Source organism: Hylaeus volcanicus, chromosome 3 (genome assembly GCF_026283585.1).
Source record: "Hylaeus volcanicus isolate JK05 chromosome 3, UHH_iyHylVolc1.0_haploid, whole genome shotgun sequence".
Classification (NCBI taxonomy): Eukaryota; Metazoa; Arthropoda; class Insecta; order Hymenoptera; family Colletidae; genus Hylaeus; species Hylaeus volcanicus.
Window position 1 is genome coordinate 4,979,526 of NC_071978.1, and position 22,870 is coordinate 5,002,395.

The window sequence follows — 22,870 nt, forward strand, 5'->3', positions numbered from 1 at the left end:
TGTGAATTTGTAAATTAACATGATCGAGACCATGCTATTATTTTAAACTCTGAATGAGAAATACTGCCAAAATGTTGAGAAACTTTTAATTGAATGCCTTCGAGAGTGATTTTTGTCTGGAAGAAATCGTTTACTGCCTATGATGCCACGATGCAGTAAATTATGCTAGAAATACCTTAAAATGAACGTTGTATTGCTGTAACCGAGAATGATTTCGTACTTCGCGAAGAACGTTTCATATTTTATCTCTGACGGAATGGGGTTTCGACACGCATCGATCAGATTTTGCACGGAACAGTTGAAACTACCGAGGAAATGCATTAGTCGATGCAAGGAAATGCATTCTCCTGTTCCTCGGTAAATTTCGTGTAACCTCTTCGAGCCTACTTTTCAAAACAAAGTATATTCTTTCTTAGAATAATACATAAGAGTTCATTTAATTTTTCCTTATTAGAAAGAAAAAGAAACCATATAGTTGACTCGTTTACATAAAATCTAATACTCTATCGAAAAGAGGACTAAGCATATGCTTTTGTTTTATTTAATTAATCTCAGTTGTTGAAGTGTCTTGAAACGTATTTTTGCATACAAAAATATTTGCTCAAAGTTATTCTAGATCACAATAATTACTAAGATCTTATTAGATCAGAAATAGAATAAAATAAAGTGTAAATATAATTTTCTTTCCTACAGATTGATAATAAAAATCCCGTTTGAAGAAATCCGATACGCAATTTTCCCAGCCCTCTAAAACAGCCTCTGCATGAACCTCCAATTTTACAAACTAGTAATACGACCATAGTAATACGCCTAATGTTGTGCAATTTGCATTCATATGCCAATTGTCCTCAAACGCGTCCAATTCAAAGTGCATTCGGAGTTCATCAATTCGATAGCGTGAACGCGACCGAATCCGAAGCAAGAAGCGTGTGGAGATTGGGTCTCCAATCGAAAACGATGAATCGTTTCGTGCTATTGATCAATCGATCCGTAACCATAGCTTTTATCGTCTTAACGCAATCAATCTTCCTTTGCGTTTTCGTTCGCTATAATTAGAACGAAATGAAAACTTCTTGCGAGTGGCTCGAGATCGCCGCTTCAGCTACAAACGACAACTTATTTATTTCCATTGATTTGAAAATAAAAATGACTAGCAATGATCTTTCGTCGCTGGAAAAGTACGGAAAGAACGTATTTTATTAACAACGATAAGGGTATTGCAAGGATGGTAGTCGTACAAACAAAAATAAAACCTATTGTCTTTTTTTTTTTTAAATTTGTCTCTCTTTTATACTTCTCTAATTTTTATAAAAATATGTTTCTACCCATTAGAACCTTAACCTCCGTCCACTCAAAAATCAATTACTACATCCTTAAATAAAATCCTTAAATAAAGACACAGCCTGCTTCTTTCTTATTAATTTATGCTTCATATTGTACATTACACTTCTAATTCCTCGTCCTTTACACTATAATTATTTTTTGTTTACCATCAACTTTCATTAACTGAGCAAATAAATAAAATAGCGAGTGTGTGTCGACTTACCGTGGTCTGGAAATTCCTCAGGGATGTCCGGCGAACGCAGCCTCTCGTCGAGCGCGAAACCTCGAATGGATCACGAAAGCGTCGCGGGCGTCGGCGTCGGCGCCGAGGGCGCGCACGCCGCAAACCTTCGTGCTGGCGCCACCCTGATGAAAAGCGTCTCTATCTTCTTGATGAGTGGCCGCAAAGCCTTCGTGAACCCCAAAAGGCTAACTTCTGCCAGCCCGAAGCACGAGCCCAGAAAAAGGCATCGCAGAAGAATGCCAGACGGTGGTGGCGCGAGGAATTCCACCAACACCATCAGGCTGATCGAGTCGCTCAAGAAGAAAACTAGGTTCTCGTGGCAAGTAAACGCTCTAAAAGTTCATTTGAATCGATAGTTGACGAGGCACAATTTAACAAATAAAGCCTTTTCGTTTGTAAACGTTAGAGCAGACTTTGTTATGTAATATAAATTCAGTGATAAATTTATTTCCTTTTATAAATTTATATTTTAGAAAGTTTGCATAAAGAAGACAGAAAGATGTATTGATATATTACAAGTAAATATCGTGATTTTGTTTTTTTCTTTCTATTTTTACAAACATCAGGCTTCATTTAGTTATTCACACTGGCAATTGAACCTTCTACGTAACTTCAACGTTGAAGTTTCACTATCAACTTGCACGATAAAAATGCAATTTGACAGAAGATTCGCAAGAAACAGGGTCCTTTTTTTCTTTAAGAGACGCTGTTCCGTCTTTCAATTGCCCGCAGGTTCGAATTGGACAACCTGTGCAAGCTGTACAAGAAGCTAACCAGTTCTGGCCAGCAACAAGTAGGACAGTCGTTTATTATGGGTAGGAGGCAGCAATCGAATCAAGCTATAGAGGTAGCGACACTTCTAGCAAACCACCGTTTCGAATCGCAGGCGTTTTAAGTCGCGTGCGTGAACCTGTCATTTTGTGTTTGCGAGGAAGCATGCGATAGCGCACATCCAAAGCCTTCAATGTCTCAATCGCACGATTCCGGAGAAATCGTGTTGGTTAGATTAAAGAACCGTTTCTACTTGCTAAACCAAGCATTTGACTAGTAAAATAAATGGGAGTACAATTTTGTAGAGACTTTCTGGTACGTAAAGTGATTATAAATTACCTTAACAGGGAATCGACAGAACCATTTTTCGAGACCTTCTGCACAACACGTTCAAGGTGATCACGGAGGACGCATTGGTGGAGAGGATATTTTGCTGCTGGGATCGTGAGAACGAGGGTATCATCAGAATGGAGCCGTGGATCATGGGGCTGGATCTTTATCTTCGCGGCAGTCTACGAGAAAGGATTGAATTTTGTTTCAAAGTTTACGATCTCAACAACGATGGTTTCATCACAAAGGACGAGATCTTTCAGTTGTTCAAGTAAACGTTTCGAAATACCAATAATAATAGTCTTACCCAACGATATTGTTCGTTGTGATTCGATAATATTTTGTCCTTTTAGGAATTGCTTGATAAAGCAGCCAGGAGAAGAGGATCCAGACGAAGCGGTCAGGGATCTGTCGGAATTGGCACTGAAGAAGTTAGACGTCGATCGGGATGGAAAGATTTCCTTTCAAGATTACAAACTGGCCGTTACGGAGGAACCTTTGCTACTTGAGGCTTTCGGGCAATGCTTGGCTACGGAAGAGCACTGTGCTTCCATTATAGCTACATTCCAATAATAAAAGTTCGACAAGTAAGAATAGATCTCTGAAGTGATGTAGGATTGATCCATCAACCAGATTGCCTTCTTCATTGCAATTATTTCTAATCACATTTCATACTTTCAACCACCCGCCTTGTTCGATGAGAACCTTCTTCGGTATTCTATTTCCAACAGCTTCCGTCTTTCTGCATCTTGCGCACCTATTATCATAAAAAAGAACAAACAAACAATTAGAAGCAATATTCACATTAAAGGGTAAATCCATTTCGAAAATTTGTAATCATGGCACCTGCCGTTTATTAAAAACAAATTCGATAGTAATCGTAATTACAAACAATAATAATAATATTAATAATAATATAATATAATATAATATAATATAATATAATATAATAATAATAGTATAATTACAAAATACGCTCGATCTGGCTTTCTTACAGCGTGTTCGCTGAATCAGTCTTAACCCTCGGATTACCAAGCATCGAAATCACTCGTTTTCGAAGTATACTTCTCTCCTCCGTTTTGTTTTCGTCTCAGGCTCCGTCGATCGTACGTCGAAAAAATACCGACCGAACCGTCGATCCTCGATCGATAACCCGAAGGCTAATTAAATTATAAAACGTTCTAGAGGTATGTTACAGTGATGCAGGGGTTTTTTTCGTTTACGTAAATTGAAACAATTGACTTTTTCTTTTTCTTTTCTTTCTTTCTTATTTTTTTTTTTTTTTACTTTGCCGTGCGCAACAAAATATCTGCTCCTCGTCGCGGTACTTCCGGTTCCGGGGACCCGTGCCGCGACCTCAAGGTTCCTTTTCACGGACACTCGTGTTCCTTCTGTATATATAAATACACACTGTCCATCAACAGTTTTGCGCAGCCTACCATCTTTTTGTAAATAAAGGTTTCTTTCTTTTGTACACACACACACATACACACACACTTGTCATTGATAAAATAAAATTCATACTATAAATTCAATTATATTTGGGTTCAATTAAATTTATACTATGCATTTAATTATATTTATATTAAATAAATTCCACACTTGGTTTTCTACATAAAATATCTTCGGTATGGAAACTCTACTTTAAAGATGGAAGGTTGCTCCAAAATGTCGAGTGGCACTGTATATGAATATATGTATACTTTTTTGTTTAAATATATACATATTCATTTATCTGTTTATATATATGTATGTATGTATATATATTCTTTCGTATATATATATATATATCTGTAATAATTAATATACACACACGCGCTCGCGCGTTTACAGGATGCGTCGCGAATCGGTCGCGTGTTATCTTTGTACGATTATCACTGAAACAAGGGGGAGGGGGCGTGAAAGATCGCTTCAGTTGTACTAAGGCAATCGGATTTTTCGCTGAGAGAAATGTTCACCAAAATCTATACCGTGTAATTATTTAAAAAATTCAAATAAAGAGTTCGCAGAAATTTATAATTTCAAAGGAAAGAAACAACAATTAATATATTGTAACTCGACGGGCGATTTGTAGCTTAAATCTTTGTGCTTCGAATTTTATACCTGATGGATACGAAAATATACGTGGACAAAATAACGAGTAATCGACGAGGTGACTTTTTTGTTACATTGTCACAAGCCTGAATTGATCTACATTGATAATTGTTTAACTCGAAAAATCCGACTCGCGCCTGAGATATATATATTTACATGTATAGATATTTTGAACGTGCACCTTACAGATTATAGTCGTGTACCCCGGTTCCCGACGCACCCTTTCGAACGCCATAATTATTCGTAAACGCGCTCCACGAAAACGAGCGGGACTTTTATATGCGCGAATTAAAAAATAAACGATCCACGTTCGTTTCGTCAGAGTGCTGAGATCTGCTGAGGGTGTCGAACGACTTTCGTCTATTTGTGGCGTGAAACTAGTAGTCAGATAAAATACTATTTCGTCTTTTTTTGTTTTTATACATACATATATACATTATATATACGTATATTAATTCATCAAAGTGGGAATGACGATCTGTTACCTACGTTCTTTGTCGTCGCTACGGTTTTGCAATTTAATCCTTTTAAAACTTTGCGTAAATATATATGTATACTCTTCTGCTATCTATTTTTTTTTTCACCTGTTTTTCGATTCATCACCACTACTGTTTGCATTGCTATTTTACTCGAGATTCTACGACGAAGAGAAAGAACTGTGTGTGTTTCTAGCACTCTTGAAACGAGAGTTTTGCTACCAGCCGTCAAAATAGTATCTTACCCGCTTCTAGAAACTAGACAACGAAGATTCGAGGAGGATAGACGCGTTTTTCTTCCGGTTTTTAGGCACTTAAACGTCGGGAGTAGTGTTGGGAACCTTAAGGTGGAGGTCCATCGAACGCCTGCTATTTTCTATTTACAGTCTTGATTGAAACGCGTGTTACTGCTCGAATCTGGAAAGATCGCTTCTGAATGATAGTTAGAATGTGAGAAAATCTTCGAATAACTGTTTCGGGTCGTTTACGAAATTTTTCACCCATTTAATGTCCCATTTTTATTCGCGGATTTATTCAAATGAAAATTTAATCAGAGGCAATCTCTCCAGGTCCCTAGTATACATCTTCCGGGAGGAATTGCATTTCGACGAACAACATCACGTATCGATTTCCCTAATCCAATAATTATGAAATAAAAATGAAACAAATCTCGGGTAATGAATAAAAGTTGTAATAATTAAGTTGCAATCACTCTACGAGGTACAGTTTTTTGAATAAATGGAATTGCAGCTATTGCACAGCTTGGGGTACAGTGGCCCAAATAAACATCTATTGTTATCAGAATGTTCGAGCACCGTTAAAAAATAATTCCGGCCAAACAATGATACGGATATTGTTCGTCAGAATAGAAAAGTAACCGTCTGTACGCTATACCTAGCTAAAAATAAGCACAAAAGAAAAACAGACGCATTCAGGCCGAACGTATGCAGAATTAATCTGTATCGCATTCACAGCCACACACACGCGCGCGCGCGCACGCATCGTGCGCTATACCAAAATACAGTTACGTTTCCTACAGAGTAATCGATTCTTTCGATATACAATATAATATACATATTATATATAAAAATCGAAGCGCATATTACAACGGTAATTCGCGACCGCGAACGTTAATTATAATTAATTAGCAATAATCAATAGTCGATGAAATGGTAGTGAAACCATAGTAGTAATAATAATATTAATAAAACAGAAATTTATAGTAATTATTAGTACAATATATGCACACATAAAAATGGCATTATATTCGTTCCTCCTTTTTTTTTTTCATCGTTTTTTATATTCCCCGCTCTTCGTTACGTTTATTTATCAATTTAGTCGTTCCTTACGCCTGATACACACGCATACATATTAGGTGCATATGTATAACGTTGGAACAACTTTAACACTTTGCGTTACTTCGACTGGTAGTCCATTCACACTATGATATATTCGTTTAAATTCAATTTAAATATCTTTGCATCTTACATTCGCTTGTAATGACATTTTACAACAATTTTACACTCGAGATTCAAATATAAAAGTGTGTGTACCAACCATTGCTTAGATAATCACGCGTTGTGCAACATGGATGCGTGCAAATCGGTTTTAACAACCTTCAGACTTATTCCACCGGTGAGATTCTTTAATTTACAACTTAACTATACTTTTTCAGTAACTCTACATGTCCTTGCAATCTTATTTCAGTAATTATGAACCTTATGAAATTAAAGTAATTTGACGTGGTTGAAAGGTCGCGGTATGGACTCGTGCGCATCCGTGTTACGCAGCCCGTTTTGGAGCTGAAAGTAACTTGATCAACCTAAATATCAACGATTTGCGTATTTAATTTTCCTGCAACGTGACAAAGTTGCACCAACGTGGAATTCACAGAACATCCAGTATATATTTCGTCGGGACGTGCGGATACACGCGTGCACGTCGCAAGTTAAAGACTAGCAATGATGGTTCTCTTAAAAAGACTACATCGTAATTAGGTAAAACTGTTTACGCCGCAGACGCAGCTGATTATCCTAGAAGTATATTTATCGATAAATTCTTTTTACTAAAATATAATTATTATGGTATTTCGTGTCACGCCAGTGACCACTTTTTTTTTTTTTTCTTAAAGAAAAAGTTAACGTCTGTTCGAACAGTGAGAATCGTGACAGTGATGGCGCTGTATTGGTGAGTAAATATATTGGTGAACTTTAAATGCTTAAAGAATGTAAACGTTGTGTTCGTGTAATTTATATAATTTATATACGCATTACACACGTGTATATGTTTTTTATAAACAATGCAACGAGTCTTTTTCGATTAAAGAAATGCTTTGAAACATTCACAAGTACATATCAAACGTTAATAAGACGTCACTATTCAAAAGTTGTATGTCTTATATCTGTGGACCATTATCCTGGACCAACGTATGTGAAGTAAAACACTTCTAAATTCAGTTCACGTAATATCAGTAAAAAACGAAGTAGAAATAGGCAGTAGTTCAATGTGCAGTAGTTTCAATGTTAGACGAGTCTTTTGATGAATTGGCAGTAACAGTAAACAGGCAGTGTTTCGAGGTTATGGCACCATCATAGGGTCTGATTCTCGCAGTTATCAGATTAGCATGTTCGAACATGAGAGGCAATGTAACAGAGTTCAGATTCGAGCAATACAGAAATCTGAGACACAAACATTTGTCACCCATCAGACGCAACTGGCGCAACATGCAGAATAAAGATCGAGACTCTGTCGCTCCACGCCACGATTTATTTTGGCAATTATTGTACTCTCTTATATTTACAAGGTCTATCATACACGTAATATACAATCATGTGTCGAGCGTTAAAGGCAAACACACAAGTACACCCCAATTCGCTGTCCACCTCGTCGCTTTTCATCCGAAAATAAAACGGGACTCGCTGGTTAAAAATCCGTATCCCTCCTTCTCTTGTGGTCAGAATACACGGGTAAACTAATTAGCTGTTTCTATCTCAGACTCTCTATCTTTCTATCTTTCACTTGTACCACTTTCGTCCAACCCTTTGTGATCCAGATTTTCTGATTTCGTTACAATTTTGTCGAGTCCCACTCGACACAGGACTGCAAAGGGTTAATTGAGTACTTCTCGTCGAAAACGACGAAGGTTCTCTGGCAGTAATGAGCAAAATTTTTATTCTACTTTAATTCTATTTTCTACTTTCAGGGATACTGCTCATATATTCAATTGCATCTAAACAATATTGAATAATAAATGAGTAACCAATGAAGAAAAAGTATGGTTGATATAGTAGTCATCAAAATTTTGCTCATCTCTGATTACTGATTCACGACATTCTTGGAAAATATATATCGTCGTATTTCCCTGAAGAAAAAAATATCTCTGACTCTGCGACAGACACATGGAACGATGGCCACTTCGAATCCTATGATAAAAGGTATCGAACCCAAGAGAAGAGCGCATGCACATACGGGCTAATCGTCTCTAAGCTCTGAAAAATAGTTTTTTCATTCAATTGTCCTTAATTGATACAGGCCTGACCAGAAATAGATGTCCGTCCTTTTGATCTCAACTTTAACTCCTTCCTTGACAAAAGATGCTTTCAGAAATTTGTGTGCATTAATGTGTGCCACTTTATACAACTCTGTATAGTTCCATGCAAATACTCTAGAATCAATTTAGCATCTATGTGCAATCATGTCTTGGGTATTCTCGAAATCTCGCCTGACATTATCGTCCGTACTTCCAAGAAACTTCTGGAGGGAGTCTCGAGAGAGTCTGCCAAAACTTCTTACAAGAGTATGCTTTCTGCCCTGATTCAGAATATGAACTCTCTCTAGATGTCGACGTGTGTATTGTAGGAAGAAAGAAAGTCCCTTGACTTGGGAATGAGCTTATTTTCTCCTTGCAATAACTATTGATTGATAAAATTTGTTGTCTGTCCTGAGAAATGCACAGAGATCCGAGAAACTGACGTGTTAAAAGGCTGAATCGGTTCAACGTTACATGCCCTGTGCTTACATGACGTGTGATCGATTAAAATATAGATTATGTTCACTTCGAATACAAAAATACAATTCTCGTTTGGAGATCAACGGGTACGCGGAGGCCATAATCCACCTCCGTGCGATTCTTCTCTTACCGGTACAAGTGCACACTCACGTACATACATACACAAACAAATATAACGTGCATCTACTATGTTTAACTTTTTCAATGCTGTTGTATGTCCAGAAATGGCCAAATTTAAATAATCTTGCAATTTAAATAACATTATGGATATTATAAACTTATTAGAAACTTTCTATCAATTTTTTTTATTTTTTTTTTTTTTTGATAAATTGATCACTTCAATACGTACTTGTGAAAGAAAAAAAAAATATATACATGTCAAACTGAGTAAACTCGTTCTTTTTCGAAGTTGGTTAAACATCAAGAGAGTTGTTATTATTTTCTATATTGCTTTTTCTCGTGTGAGGTACGATAATACAAAAAATAGCTTTCCGCGATCGTTCTCTTTCACAATAAAACTTCAACTACACCTGGACAACAGTTAACCATCTAGCAATGTTATTTATACCCTCTTTGTCATTAAGCATCCCGAGAAAGTAATTGATTAATGATTTACATATTCTCATGTGATGATTTTTGGAAAAGAGGATATCCTTTGCTGAAGCTTGAAGAAAAGTTATTGTGTCTCTAAGCATTAATAATAAATAAAATCTAAAATGTAGAAATGTACAATTTTCTAAATTCAAATATATTTTAGAATAAAATTGTTAATTTAGAATAAAATGAGATTTATCCAGATCTGGCGAAAAATAGATCTCAACTTCCATTAATTAGACTAATTTAGATTAATTTAGAAACATAGGATAAACTGTGATATATCAGTCATCCTGCTAGTATGTTCCAGATATACTTCTCATGCCTGTTTAATTAATAGCTCTCCAGTTTTCGAAGTCGTCTGAGAAATACACTAATATTGAAACAAAAATATATTCCCAAATTTTCCAAAAATATATTTCCCGTTCCTCGCTGTATCTTCAACGAGATCAATGAAACCAGATAGTCATGTGTTCAATGCAGAGTTGTAGAATAATCAAATGACTTTGTTTGAATAATAGATCTATAAATGACAGTGTAAATATCGTTCTTTAAACTAGAGTCTTGTCAGAATAATTTGAACTTGCTTTTATATCTTCCTGTCAGATTCTGATTGTGAGATTCTATGATAATGGAATCTCCAGTATGCAAACATTTGTTATGTGAACATTCTATTATATGAACCATACAATATGAATCAAAATTTTTCATCGACTAAAATAATTAGTATGTACATGTATTTAAATATATATAGTCAATTATGTATTGGAAACTTGTGTGAACCATTATTCAAACAAAACTCACTTCATTGGGGGATGATTTCATTCACTTCAGCCAAACACTTCCCAAAACAAACACAAACGGTGTAGTACATTAGCAATGCCCCTGAATCGAATAATTCGCGAAATTTATAGCGACTAATGCCTACCCTAAATGCGTATCTTAAATCCCACTCTTGTCTTCCCTCTATGCGATAACCCCTTGAAATCTTTTATGTTTTACTGTTCTAATGGGACACAGAAGTCTATTCGCATTGATTGTTCGTTTAACTTTTTCGTCAACGACAACTCGCGATATTTAATTCATCTTCCAAATTCTAATTAAAATATCCAAATATACTCAAATTTCTGAAGAATTGAAAAATCCTAATCTAGCAGACACAAAGCGAAGAAACTGACAGACCAGGACCGGCTCGACAAGAAACAGAACCCGTCATCTATTGGCTGGTTAACCAATCAAAGGAAACCAGCTATTAGATATCACCATCTGTTCCACTGAGCTTTTAGCACTGAGAGAATGAAACGCCATAATAAGTGCCTTCCTCTAACAAACTGAGGAACTCGAAGGGTTGATGTAACTTCCATGGAAGTCCCAGAGTGTCAAGAGAAATCCGTTCCAAAGGAGTCAAGAGAAAATTCGTGGATGATCCTTAGCCACTCGACAGGACTAAGCTGTAAGCCTCTGACAATGTAGCTTCTGAGCTGCGCCTTCAGAAAGTTAACAAACGAACAGGCCAGCCATTCCACGCGAGTCGAAAATGGTGAAGGCTCGAAGCGTTAAAAGCACAGGCGTGTCTCGCGAGTGTGTAAATTGCGTAACCTATTAAAATACAGATCTTATGGCTCCTCGCATTTTCCCCATTACTTCGACCATCGCGTTTCGTGACATCCCTCTTTCCCTGTGTCGCATCGGCCTTAATAATATTAATAATTAACGTTACTCTTTGTTCTCCCTCCCTTTCGTCGTCAAATCTTCTAAAAATATGTCCTATATATATTTCTTCGTTTTCATTCGCTCCCCCCTCTCTCTGTCCGACGACAAATATCATCGACACGCATGCACACATCATAAATCGCTTGTACGTACGGTTTGCCTACGCCTATGTGTATTTGCAGAGTGAAACACGGACGGTAGCGCCTAAGAGAAGCTCACCCGAGTTTGTCGTCGATGTCGATCGTCTTGCGACACAATCTGCCATTTTCAGAGACATCAGAGAATCGAGAACTCCTTCGTCTGCTCGAAACTAACACTTCAATATCATGGTAATTGATAGCGATTGGACAATTCATCGCCAGTAACGTTGACACAGTGGATGTTGATTACTCTTTCGAATGCAGTCTTCAACGTGGAAATTGACCATTTTTATGGCGCACAACTCTTTTGATGATGGAAGTCGCTGCCGATGCTAATGAGAAGACAACGCAGGATGTAGACTGCTTATCTGTGATACATACATTTAATTAAGAATAAACAGCCTATCATCTGCATCCCCTTCTACAGCAGTCCTTAGCTTCCATGACTTGCACGGTCCAGAAAAAATGTAGACAAATCTAAATTCGTCATATAATTACATCGTACTAAGACTCTGTTCTCATACAAATCTACAGAGTGCTGCCCTGGAACCTTATAATTTTGCAAAACATCAAGGATTGCATTCGAAAGACTCAACATCTACGAATATACTTTCTTCAAGATCCCAAGGAACGAGAGTTTCGAGCGGACAGTAAACCCAATTGCGACTCGAGGCTATGCACACGTACCTAGATTCCCTTGTATACCTCCTGCACGCACACAATACACGCAACACCTCCTTTGTCTTCACTTGCGAGGAAATCAGGATGAATCGCACCGACTGGTCGAACTGGAATGGTTGACGTGTTTCGTTTAGAGGATGCAGACCTCCGTGACGCGCTGAATCGTGTTGATTCGTTCCGGGATCGAGTCCTGGGCGTCCTTGAATTCAGCGTTTTCCTATCCGTTCGATCGTCGTCCTCGATCAGAAAGAGTTTTCCAATCTGCAGCGATTCTTTGTTCCTCTAGATAGACTTCCAGAGCGTACTTGCAGATAGCATCTCTGACAGGCTCTCCTGGGACGAATCGCGTTTTCAGGCCCGAGAAACGTCGTCTTTGATCGTCGATTCTCATCGTCTACCTCGAGTACTACTCTGTTCCAGCTACCCTTCCTCTTCCAACGCGTTCTTCCGGTATTCGTGCTCCAGCGACGCACTCGTCCTATAAGCTAATCTCGACACAGCCTCTTCGGAAACTATGGGCATCTCCGTGGCCCAGCACCGCCTTCCCTCGACAGTTCGTAATCCGACCTCGTCGTCCTGGTCTCCGTTCAGACTGCGAGAGACAATTTACGTGAGCACCAGTGTTTGCGTTGTCCCCTCTAGAATCTATCCGACGGGCTCGCGATAGTCCTAGTCCCCCGACGAAGTCCACAGACACGGCGAACGCGACGCGATTCGCCAGTCCGACACTTGGCGAGCTTCCTGGCAGCGGGTTGCCTTCGGTTAGGAACAGACTCATGACCGCTTTGTCCCGCCTCGCGACGCGAGATTCAGGCCTGGTTCATGGGATGCCATTGAAGTCGGCCAGAGACTCTTCACAAATAGTCGTTCTCCACCGCCTGCGCGTCCTGGGACTTCAGGTTGGCCATTTCCTCCACAGTACCCTCCTCCACCTCTTGCTCGTCCACGAAGTTGATGCTACCAGCTTTGTACCAGACCACTATATCCACTACGAACGCCAGGACCAGGATACCACCCGTCGTACCTGGTGATCGATGAGAGGATTTTGTTAGACGATTGTTTATTCTGAGGTGGATGAGGATTTAGAAGTAGTGAAAAACGTGAAATGGAGTTCGGACGAAGGAGACGATGTTTGAGAATTTTTATTAGTTAAAACTCGATGTACTAGGACTCTTTTTATCATTCTTGTAGATGTCTTCTCTTTTTGATGAGTGGGAAGACAGGAGGCAAGTTGTGCTATCTAATTTAGAAGCTAAGCAGGTTTAATCGATGATTGTTTTGCATGTTGTGTATACAGGGAATCATGTAGTTTCTTCCAAGCACCTACCATGATAGAACATTCTGAAGATATTCGAGTCGTAAAGCCAGCAGGCGCCCCTTGAGCCGCAAGCGTATTCCCATACGAGACAAGCGGAGTCCACCACAGCACCATAAACTATAGGACACGGAACGTTACCTGGAACCAGAGAGCCAACAGATTAGCACGTGGTAAATGCATTTCCTGGAGTCTCCTAGCCATCGATTTATAGGAAACTCTACCTGGGGGGTCTTCTCACTTCAAGACTTTGGAAGGTGTGTCATCTTCGCAATTTTTAATCTTTGCAATTTATATTTAAATAGATAATGAAACTTGTATCATTGATCGTCGAATTTACAAATATTTGTCATTGCTTGAAGAAAGGTAACTCGATGACTGAGTAAGCGTTATTCCTACTTTAAACAGCCGTTACGATACAGTATTTCTGAAAGTATGTACAGTTTCGAACGGGTCCAATTAAACAGAGAGCGAAGGAGATAATTACCGAAGAGGCCAATGGCGAACTGTATGAGCCCCAAAGCCATGGCCTTGTCCCGCGGATCCACACACCGCAGGATCAACAGCATGGAGCCCACCTCGCTGGTCGAGTGGATGAAAACGAACACGGAGAACAGGACCATATAAACCCAAAAGTTACTGCACTCCAGCGGGCAGTAACCGATCGTCGCCGTGCTCGTTGTTTCCGGCATCGTTATGTTCGCCCCGATGCACTGGCAGTTGTAAAACTGTAAGTCGCGAAAGCTGGGATTATTAAGGCACGAGAAACGTCGGTGGTACCCATTGGATGACCGTGAACAAAGAGCAGAGGAGAAGGTAGAAATATGAGATAGCAATTTCATTTTTTGTATCCTAGGGGTCACGGAGTAATCCTAGATTAGAAAACGAGGGCTTGTGGAACTTTTTGATTTTTAATTTAGGGGCGTTGGCGAACGTGTGGGTAGATAGTATGCCACGTTTTGTCTGTGTGCCTGGGAGGGAGGGTGGCACAGAATGACTCTAGATAGGAAAGCAAGATGAGAAACTGTGAGGAATTTCTGCTGGCTAAATATTACGACAAAATACTCGATGTGTGAAAACGGTCGATGAAAGTATTGGGCTGTCTGGAAAGTCCACACCGATTTTTAGTTGGCGATACAGGTGTGAATATATCGGAATGGCTGAAAACAAATAACATGTGTATATTCCTTAACAGGTGGAAAGGTCGTGGAACAAAATGGTACATATATAATTCAATAAATATACACCGAAATTCAAATATGCCTTTGAATTTTTCTTAAAAATAGGCACGAACTTTCCGGACAACCCAATAGAAGGATTGACAATTTAATCGCGAACGATGTATCTGGTCTTCGAATTGCGCAAGCAATCCGTGTCGCGCGAAATCCGAACAACTGGAAATGAAATGTGCTCCCGGCGGGCACGTTGAATTGCGAAAGTAATGACTCGCGGCGTTGCGCAATCAATGAAGCATTGTCTCGTCCACGCGAATAACGCGATTTCGCCCATAAATGGCAGAACGGCGAAACATTTCTGGCCTAGTTGCATGCTACTGTCGCCGACAATTACGACCGTTGCTGTTCCAATCCGCTGTACATATCAATATACCTCCCCTGCCGTCCCCTGCTATGACGTCATTCGCCGTGGACAATCGGAGAATGCAATCAACGCGCAGAATAGAGGACGAAGTTACTCGATTAGAATTAGACGCTACGTTGACGTAACGAGACAGCTGAACTGTTCTCGTTTAATCTCGCTGTTTTCTCCGAATTGCTGAGGTAGCAGTGTCGAGCATCGATTAATTACTACCGATAAACTAATTGAAATAAACCTTGATTCTAACTGAGAACAAGGATTCCATTTGCAGTTAGAAAATTAATTGGCTCTGTGTTTGGTATTACGTTGATCTGATACCGTTTACAATAATGCACGAATTTGATCTCATCGAATTTAGTTTTAATTTTTTATTTACAGTATGATCAAATGACGAGTGTCATTTAAGTTAAAATTACCGGAGCTTGTTTAGACTATTTCTGATTAATCACAATGTTACTCACCGTAGTCACCTTGCCGTCGAGCACAGTGTAATTCGAACAGCCCGCATGACACGCGGAAAAATAGGTTTTCCCATCGGCACCGCAAATCGGACTGAACTTGTTCCTATCGCAGTCGCAGGTAGCATCGCAGGTCGGCTCGAAACTGGACAATCTACAAGGTATCATTTGTTAAACTCTAAATACCTCTTCTTAACAAATCCCTACGATATTCATCACTACGCACGATATCCCACTTGTATCATCTATGAATGAATATGAATGAATATGAATGAATATCTTAATAAACTATATATTTAAAATGTTCTCAAGTGCAATATTATCGTGGAAACTCTGACAACACAATTCCAAAACACCATAAAATTCCCAGTCTTCGATGGCCCCACAGAAATGACTAGAAAATCAATGATACCAATAATGGTATATTTATGCAAACCGTGCATTAACCAGTTACAATTAGCCACGGGCACGAGGGTAATGCCAATCAATTAACGTTTAATCGAAGAGTGGTAGCCGAAGAAGGTAGAAATTGAGGTTCTTACCCGTTGGAATGAGAAACAAGACCAGCGAAATCGTCCATCGGGCAGCCGATGAACATCAGCACACACATGCCGAACGCGTAAACAACCGCTGTGAAGGCGATCCAGGCTGCGACAAACCTGGCGTTAGGCTTTGCCTTCAGGATAAACACTCCGCTAATTATAATACCCAGACCCATTACTAAAATGCCACCGACACCTGCGAACAAAACCAAAACGAAAGCAATGAGACCAACCCCTCGACTCGTATCACGCAGGATCACCGCTCGATTCCCCGATCGCGTGCAACGTTTCGTCCTTTCAACTTTAATTTTCGTCTCCTGTCGCTCAAAACCCTTGGACACACCTGCTTCGTGCCCATTGTCTCGCATTTTCTATTGTACCAAATTATGCTGAGTCGTGCGATGATATTTGTGATGTCTTTGAAGACAGCAATCACATTGATCCGAGGTAGGGTCTCTTTGGAGAATTAATTTAAGGAAAATGGGTGCAAATACAGGACCATTTTTGTTGTAAAATGTTTGTGTATATCTTGAAGATTAAAAAAATATTTGTTTGGTTTTATATGTGCGCGTGGTAAAAATGGCCTGGGCGTGGGGTTGATTGAAGGGCCATTTTTCAGAAGTGTAGGATTTGCAGTGATTTTAGCTTTAAAAATAAATATATTAAAATTTCCTTCGAGATCATTATTAAGGAAAGTCTGACTTTTCCTCGGACAATATAAACTCTCTTTATAGCCACGAAGTAGAATATCCATTGAAAAGGGCTGAAAGCGTTACCTTTCATGCTTCATTTATAAATTATTGACACAAATGAAGCCACTAATCATATTTATATATTCAAGTGCAATTACGTTATATTATATTACGTAGCAAGAAGTGTAAATGTTTGAGAAACTCGAGAGGAGAGAAGTTGTCGGTCCTGGAGGTCCTGGAGTTGTCGGGCCAGGAGGGACCCCCTCGCGTGTCTATTCGCGAAAATTACCTGAGATCATGTTCGCATGATGAGCTGGCAAGCGAAATTGGCTCTCGAGGTACTTTGGCAGGAAGGTGTAGAGGCCGGCGATCGGTAGGATGTGCAGCACGCTGCTGGCCGTCCGGAACATAAGAATGTCGTTCTTCAACAGCCTCTTCACCGCTTTAGGGAAGTCTGCAACAGGTAGAGAGAAGCTGCGCTGTAGCCGTTGCACCGTGTACAAGCAACGTCGCGAACTCTAACCGCGCAATTTACATGGATGGACAATCCTCGAAAATGGTGATTTTTAGCCACCCCAATAAACTCCTCTTCCAGAATTAATTTAGAGGAAACGAATGCAAATCTGAACTTGTCCTTTCATGAAGCGATTATGCGCGCCTTAAAGTATAAACAAATATTTTTCAGTTGCATATTTGCATGTTTAAAATAGCGCTGCGCGTGGATGTTTAAAGGGTTAAGAGGCTGGTAAGAGGCTTTTCGTAAGCAGCTTACTTCATTTTTAATTCATGTGTATGTAACTGATTTTTTGTCTATTCTTTAAGGTACGTAGAAACATCGCGTAAAAGGATAAATACCTCCATCGTTTATGTTTCTATAAACGCGTGCTCTATCCTCGCATCGAAATCACCTCATCCATTAATCCAACTTTTGATTACTCTTCGCGTCAACGCCAAGGATTCTCGCGAAATTGAAACATAATTCGATAAAAGAATTCATCGAGTCTCGAGCCAGATTTCACAAAGAAAAATGGAACTGCGGATACGTCAAAACACTATCTTCCCAACGAAATGAAAAGTACACTTCCTTTTCTGATATTACCGATTCGTCCTCTTCGATCTCTATTTTCCTTTTCCATATCGCAAACTCGATTCGCAGGATCTCAACGTTCCATTAATGTATGCGTACCGGATTACGAATGGCGAGTTAATCAGTCGACGATCGAGTTTCCGTTTTTTCTTTCTATCATCGGAGGGACACAGAGACACGCGTTTCGCGGAGAGGAAAAGGGAGTAGTCGGCTGGCACGTCTCGCGAGCTCGAAAAACGAGAAAATTGAGGAGGGAGGAAGGAAGCCGCAACAACGATAGGAGAACGGGTATCGATCTCTTGACGTTACCGTGATAAAACTCCTGTCGGACGGCCATGTTTACGTTGATATTTCGAAAAGATTCGCGACAAGTTCCCTCCTTAAAAGTTCGTCTCTTTGCTCGCAATTAAACAGTTATACTCTGCCATACTGTCTACCAACCGGACGGCTCGGTTAGTCTTTGCGTCGGGGCTCTTGTATCTTCATCGGAATTACATCCATTATCCTATCGGCTCGAGATTCTCTGCAACGTTCACGGTGGACATGCCTGGATCTCCATCCTGGTTTGCAACCAGTATTATCTTTATAGCGAACGACCACCGTGGAAAAATTGGATGCTGGATAGAGCGTGGATGAGTCGTTAAATCTTCGTTGCGTATTTCTTTTTGCGCGGCACTGAGCGTGATTTTATGGCAATTTTAATAGTGATTGACTGGGGAAAGCACGAGGAACGATTAGTGATCGTGTTGAGATATGCGTTATGAATCTTTGGGTTACTTTACTCTCCAGTTTCTTGAGGAGTGGTAAAGTATTTTTCTTCTGTGAATATTCGTATACAGAATTTACGAATCAATGGACGATTGCAAGAATATACTATAAATTGTACCTCTTGCATTTTGAAAATCGTCCTAAGAGAATAGCAAACGAAACCAAACAAGATAATTTCTTCCTCTAAATTCTAAAAATTCAGGACTGGAAAGGACCACGATATACAGGCTGTAACGTAATATATGAGGCCAATTTCAGGGATGAATAGCAATGAAACAATGAAGAGGCCTTCGAATCGACTGGAGTGGCAGCGAGAGTGAAAGACGTAGAATACGAAAGGGAAACGACTCCAAAAGCGGAAAGTAAAAAGTAAGATGAGGCATCTGCGGCGCAATTAGACGAACCATCAATTTCGGGAACGGGTAGTGAAAAAAAAAAAAGGAGTATCGGGGCCATGAAACCGGAGAGGGGGTGAGGGAAGCGGAGTAGAGAGAGGACGAAGAAACGATGCACGCGCTGCATCTTCGTGCCAAGGTTCCCGTTCTTAAAACCCTCGGTGGAAACTGGCATTAAGGATGCCTAGGACTGCTCTAGGCTTCCTGGAAGGCCTGGCTAGAGTCGTGGCAACCCCGCATAGAGACGTCCTGCAGACCATGAGTAGACAAACGTGACTAACATTGCGCTCCGTGTATTATCGCGACAACCCTGCAAGCGAGCATATACAGGGTGGCCTATCTCGAAATGCCTCTTCTAAGATCCTTAGGGATGCACAAAGTACCATACGTATGTATTACATTCGTACGTTTATTGCATTCAATTTTTAGTGGAAAATATTTCATTTTTCCCGAATCAAGAAAGCCTCTGAAAATAGTAAATTAAAAAAGTAAACGATTTTCTGAATCTGTTCTTGGTAGTGGAAACAAATACCGCTGAAGCCATTTTCAGATTAAATCTTCGACCTGGCTAAATCGATGGAAACAAATTGCGACTCCGAGAATTTTGTTCAAGCTTCTGGGTGTTCGACCAGCGATTTCAAGCTGGGATCTTCGCGTGCAGCTCGACTTGGGAGCCCGTTCGTATAGGTTCGCCTAGTAATACGCGAATCGCGTGCGTCCACGCGACTCTATTCCCCGGTAACGTCCTATCAAGTAATTCTCCTGCATTCCATGAAGTACCTCGCGACGACTCCGCACGCGGAAGTTTCCACTGAATTGATGGCGCCAATAATTTCAGGATGTTCCGCGGTTTCTAAGACGCGAGGCAATTGACTGACAGTTAGCCTGCGATGGGAACAGGTTTCCACGAAGTTTGCGCAAACCTGAAGCACAGGTGTCTTCCACTTTGTGCATTATTTCCATGAATTAGCTAGACGTCAGTGTTCTTTTCGCAAAAATGGAATCAAGAATTTCGCTGGCGCCGAATGAATGAAAATACGATGGAAAAGGAAGGTTTCGAATTTGGCGGATTTCAATTTTTGTTTGGAAGGGAAAGAATCGACTACTTTTGTATGTTCAAGCAAGTGTTTAAAATAAATATATAATTAAAAAGTGAAGTCCTTTTAAAATATTCATCGAAAGTAATTCACAAAATCCAAAATGCTGTCATTGTTTACGCGAGCAACACTTGAGCTCGGTTTCACTTTCGAACCACGGAAGATAGAAGCCTGAAATCAAAGTAAATATCGAATCCATTTTCAAATATAAATGCCCACAAACAATTAAAAAAAAAAAATTCCACTATATAGGAACCATTTTCGAAATGCTTCCAGATATTGAGACCCGATTGCTAACATCTGGAACCACGGAGTAAACAAACTTCGAATTCATTCTCGAATTTAAATACCCACGAAGATGATTGAAGAAAATTTGTTTGTGGAAGTGGGTATATCTGGGGATTTCTGGTCTCCCCGTAGCGGCACGTGCACGTAGGAGTAAGGTACGGCGGGTGTGCGGACGCACGGTGTCCCGTGTGTGCGTTAATAATGATGACTGATCGACTGGTGCACTAGGTGGGGCAAGTTCACGGTCATGCGTCGTGCATAGCGCTCGGTAGGCACGCGCGCGTGCATTTCTCCGTGCATATACGGCCGTGTTCTTCTGCGCGCGGATCCGCTCCTCGCGAGAGGGAGACTTATCTCAGCTGTCTCGTGCACCTCGGCCGACATAACACGCGCGACGTAACGCACCAGAAATGCGCCGCGACGCGGGCACACCGAAGCTGCCGACGATTTTCGTGCGACGATCGACAGCCGCGATTCCGACACCCGCCCGTCTGGAGAAAGTGTCTTCTTCTTTTTCCACGCGGGCCAACTCGTTTTCTGACAGGGGGCTCACTTTGACGCGTTCTACGGGGTGTTCCCTGTTGAAAACGAACGCCCCACCGTGGGTTATCGTGGTCGAAACGCGATACTTTGGGAATTTTTAGGGGATTTTTGGAATTTATAACTCGGACGCTTTCGGAATTTTGTGATATGAGAATCGTATGCGAACAAATTTGGAGACTTTGCAGAGTTGTTTGTAGGTGTTTTAGAAGGGTATATGATTTTTTTTCGTATAGAATTACGTAAGAGTTTGGGAGGTAAAGGATGTTGTGTATATGACACTTCTTTCTGAATTTACATTCTAGGGACAGTTTTGGAATTTTATAATGAAGGAACTATGTGTGTCAAAATTTCGAGGATTTGGGCTGTTATTTGTACATATCTCGAGAAGTTAAGTGATTTTTTCACCGAGAAATATGTAAGAGTTTGGAAGATACAGGATCCTTCCGAGGCAGCTGTTTCCATCCGGTACACCGTGTACACCGGGAATCAATGAATTTGCATATCAGTGAATACACAACGCCCGGCGAAAGTGTTCGTGAAAACATCGTCAACCGTTCGTCGATGATTTCAACGCAATCCTGGCAAACGGGCGGGAGAAACTAGCTAAACATGGTTGCAAAGTAGGCGGACAATGTCACTTCTAAACGACGCTGTGCAACGGAGATGCGCTGCAGCGCGTGCTGCACCGGAACGAACTAGTTGCATTATCGATGCTACTCGCGGTGCATTTCGAGCAGCCGCCTCTTTCAGGAGTAACATTCAGTAAAATTGTCGGTTACAAGCTGAGAGACTTATGAAAAATGCAACAACGTGTCACTGGAATTCCTGATTTATGAATGTTTTACGCTCGTTCTCATTCTGATGCAGCCTCGTTTAAATCTTTTCGAATAACTTTCGGTTTATTAATGCAGGCAGTGTCCGTCGTTAATGAAGTAATTGTTTCGAGATAGCATAGATGCCAAATCAAATATGGTAAAAATTTGAAGCTTTCTACTTTTTAAATGGGATAGATAAGTGAAAAAAATGGAAACGTCGTAGCATGATTTTCACGGCACACATAAGCGGCGCGCTCTGAAAAGAGGAGAAGTTAGACTAGAGACCTTCAAAGAGACCTTCCCCTAATTATTTCGATGGAATAGAGTTGAAAACGAAGAGCTGATCCCTCTCCCAGACTGCACTCTTTTCCCGTCAACTTTTGCTGCGGGTCGCACATGTTGCACGACCTTCGATCCGAAGCTTCCAACGAAGCAGACCAAGAATAAACGGGCGGGAAGGGTCGCCCTTCCGTCGTTCCATAGCGAGGGGTTCCCAGAAAAGGGATCGACTGTGTTTCAGAAAACGCGTTCGGCCGAGTGTTCACGATCCAACGAGCAGACACGCCGACTCTGACCAAATTCGCCATTGACCTTGACTGCCGAGGTTCACGCTTCAAAGATCATCCCATTGGCCCGTCCTTTTCTACCGATCAACATCCGTCGAATGCATAATGCCCTTACTGTTCCTAAAGGAATGCGTCGCGTGTACACACTCCCACCGATGTGGATGAGAAACCAATCGATGAAACGTTCGTCTAACACTTGGACAGTATTTCTGGTTGAGGCAAGTGTTTTTAATTTTTGGGGGAAATTATAGATGTATCATGCGACCAAGAGTCAATATCAAAATAGGGTGAAGATAGAGAAAGGTTTCCAGGCGGAAGGAAGAGGCCTACTAC

At 40.5% G+C, this 22,870-nt stretch overlaps 2 protein-coding genes across 4 annotated transcripts in view; one reads left to right on the top strand and one right to left on the bottom strand.

The window, feature by feature from the left end:
• The first annotated feature begins 1,558 nt into the window (after positions 1 to 1,558).
• LOC128873983 (calaxin) lies at positions 1,559 to 4,156 on the top strand. The gene is made up of 4 exons (XM_054118111.1): positions 1,559 to 1,886; positions 2,300 to 2,414; positions 2,686 to 2,939; positions 3,022 to 4,156. Exons 1-4 carry the CDS (start codon positions 1,570 to 1,572, stop codon positions 3,239 to 3,241), a joined length of 906 nt encoding a protein of 301 aa, XP_053974086.1. The 5' UTR covers positions 1,559 to 1,569; the 3' UTR covers positions 3,242 to 4,156.
• A 141-nt stretch (positions 4,157 to 4,297) lies between these two features.
• LOC128873978 (solute carrier organic anion transporter family member 74D) overlaps positions 4,298 to 22,870 on the bottom strand; it is a 113,690-nt gene continuing 95,117 nt past the window's right edge. For all 3 annotated transcript variants that reach the window (XM_054118100.1, XM_054118099.1, XM_054118101.1), the window contains 6 exons: positions 17,268 to 17,432; positions 16,287 to 16,482; positions 15,748 to 15,898; positions 14,178 to 14,418; positions 13,703 to 13,831; positions 4,298 to 13,399 (listed from right to left, as the gene is read on the bottom strand). In XM_054118100.1, the coding sequence (XP_053974075.1) occupies positions 13,230 to 13,399; positions 13,703 to 13,831; positions 14,178 to 14,418; positions 15,748 to 15,898; positions 16,287 to 16,482; positions 17,268 to 17,432 (1,052 nt within the window). In that variant the 3' untranslated portion in view covers positions 4,298 to 13,229. The remainder of the gene's footprint in view (positions 13,400 to 13,702; positions 13,832 to 14,177; positions 14,419 to 15,747; positions 15,899 to 16,286; positions 16,483 to 17,267; positions 17,433 to 22,870) is intronic.

Bases quoted from the DNA above. Each gene is read 5' to 3' on its own strand.
- LOC128873983 (XM_054118111.1), top strand. From the start codon at position 1,570: ATGTCCGGCGAACGCAGCCTCTCGTCGAGCGCGAAACCTCGAATGGAT. The intron at 1,887-2,299 runs GCAAGTAAACGC...AATTGCCCGCAG, and splicing joins AAGAAAACTAGGTTCTCGTG to GTTCGAATTGGACAACCTGT. The intron at 2,940-3,021 runs GTAAACGTTTCG...TTGTCCTTTTAG, and splicing joins GAGATCTTTCAGTTGTTCAA to GAATTGCTTGATAAAGCAGC.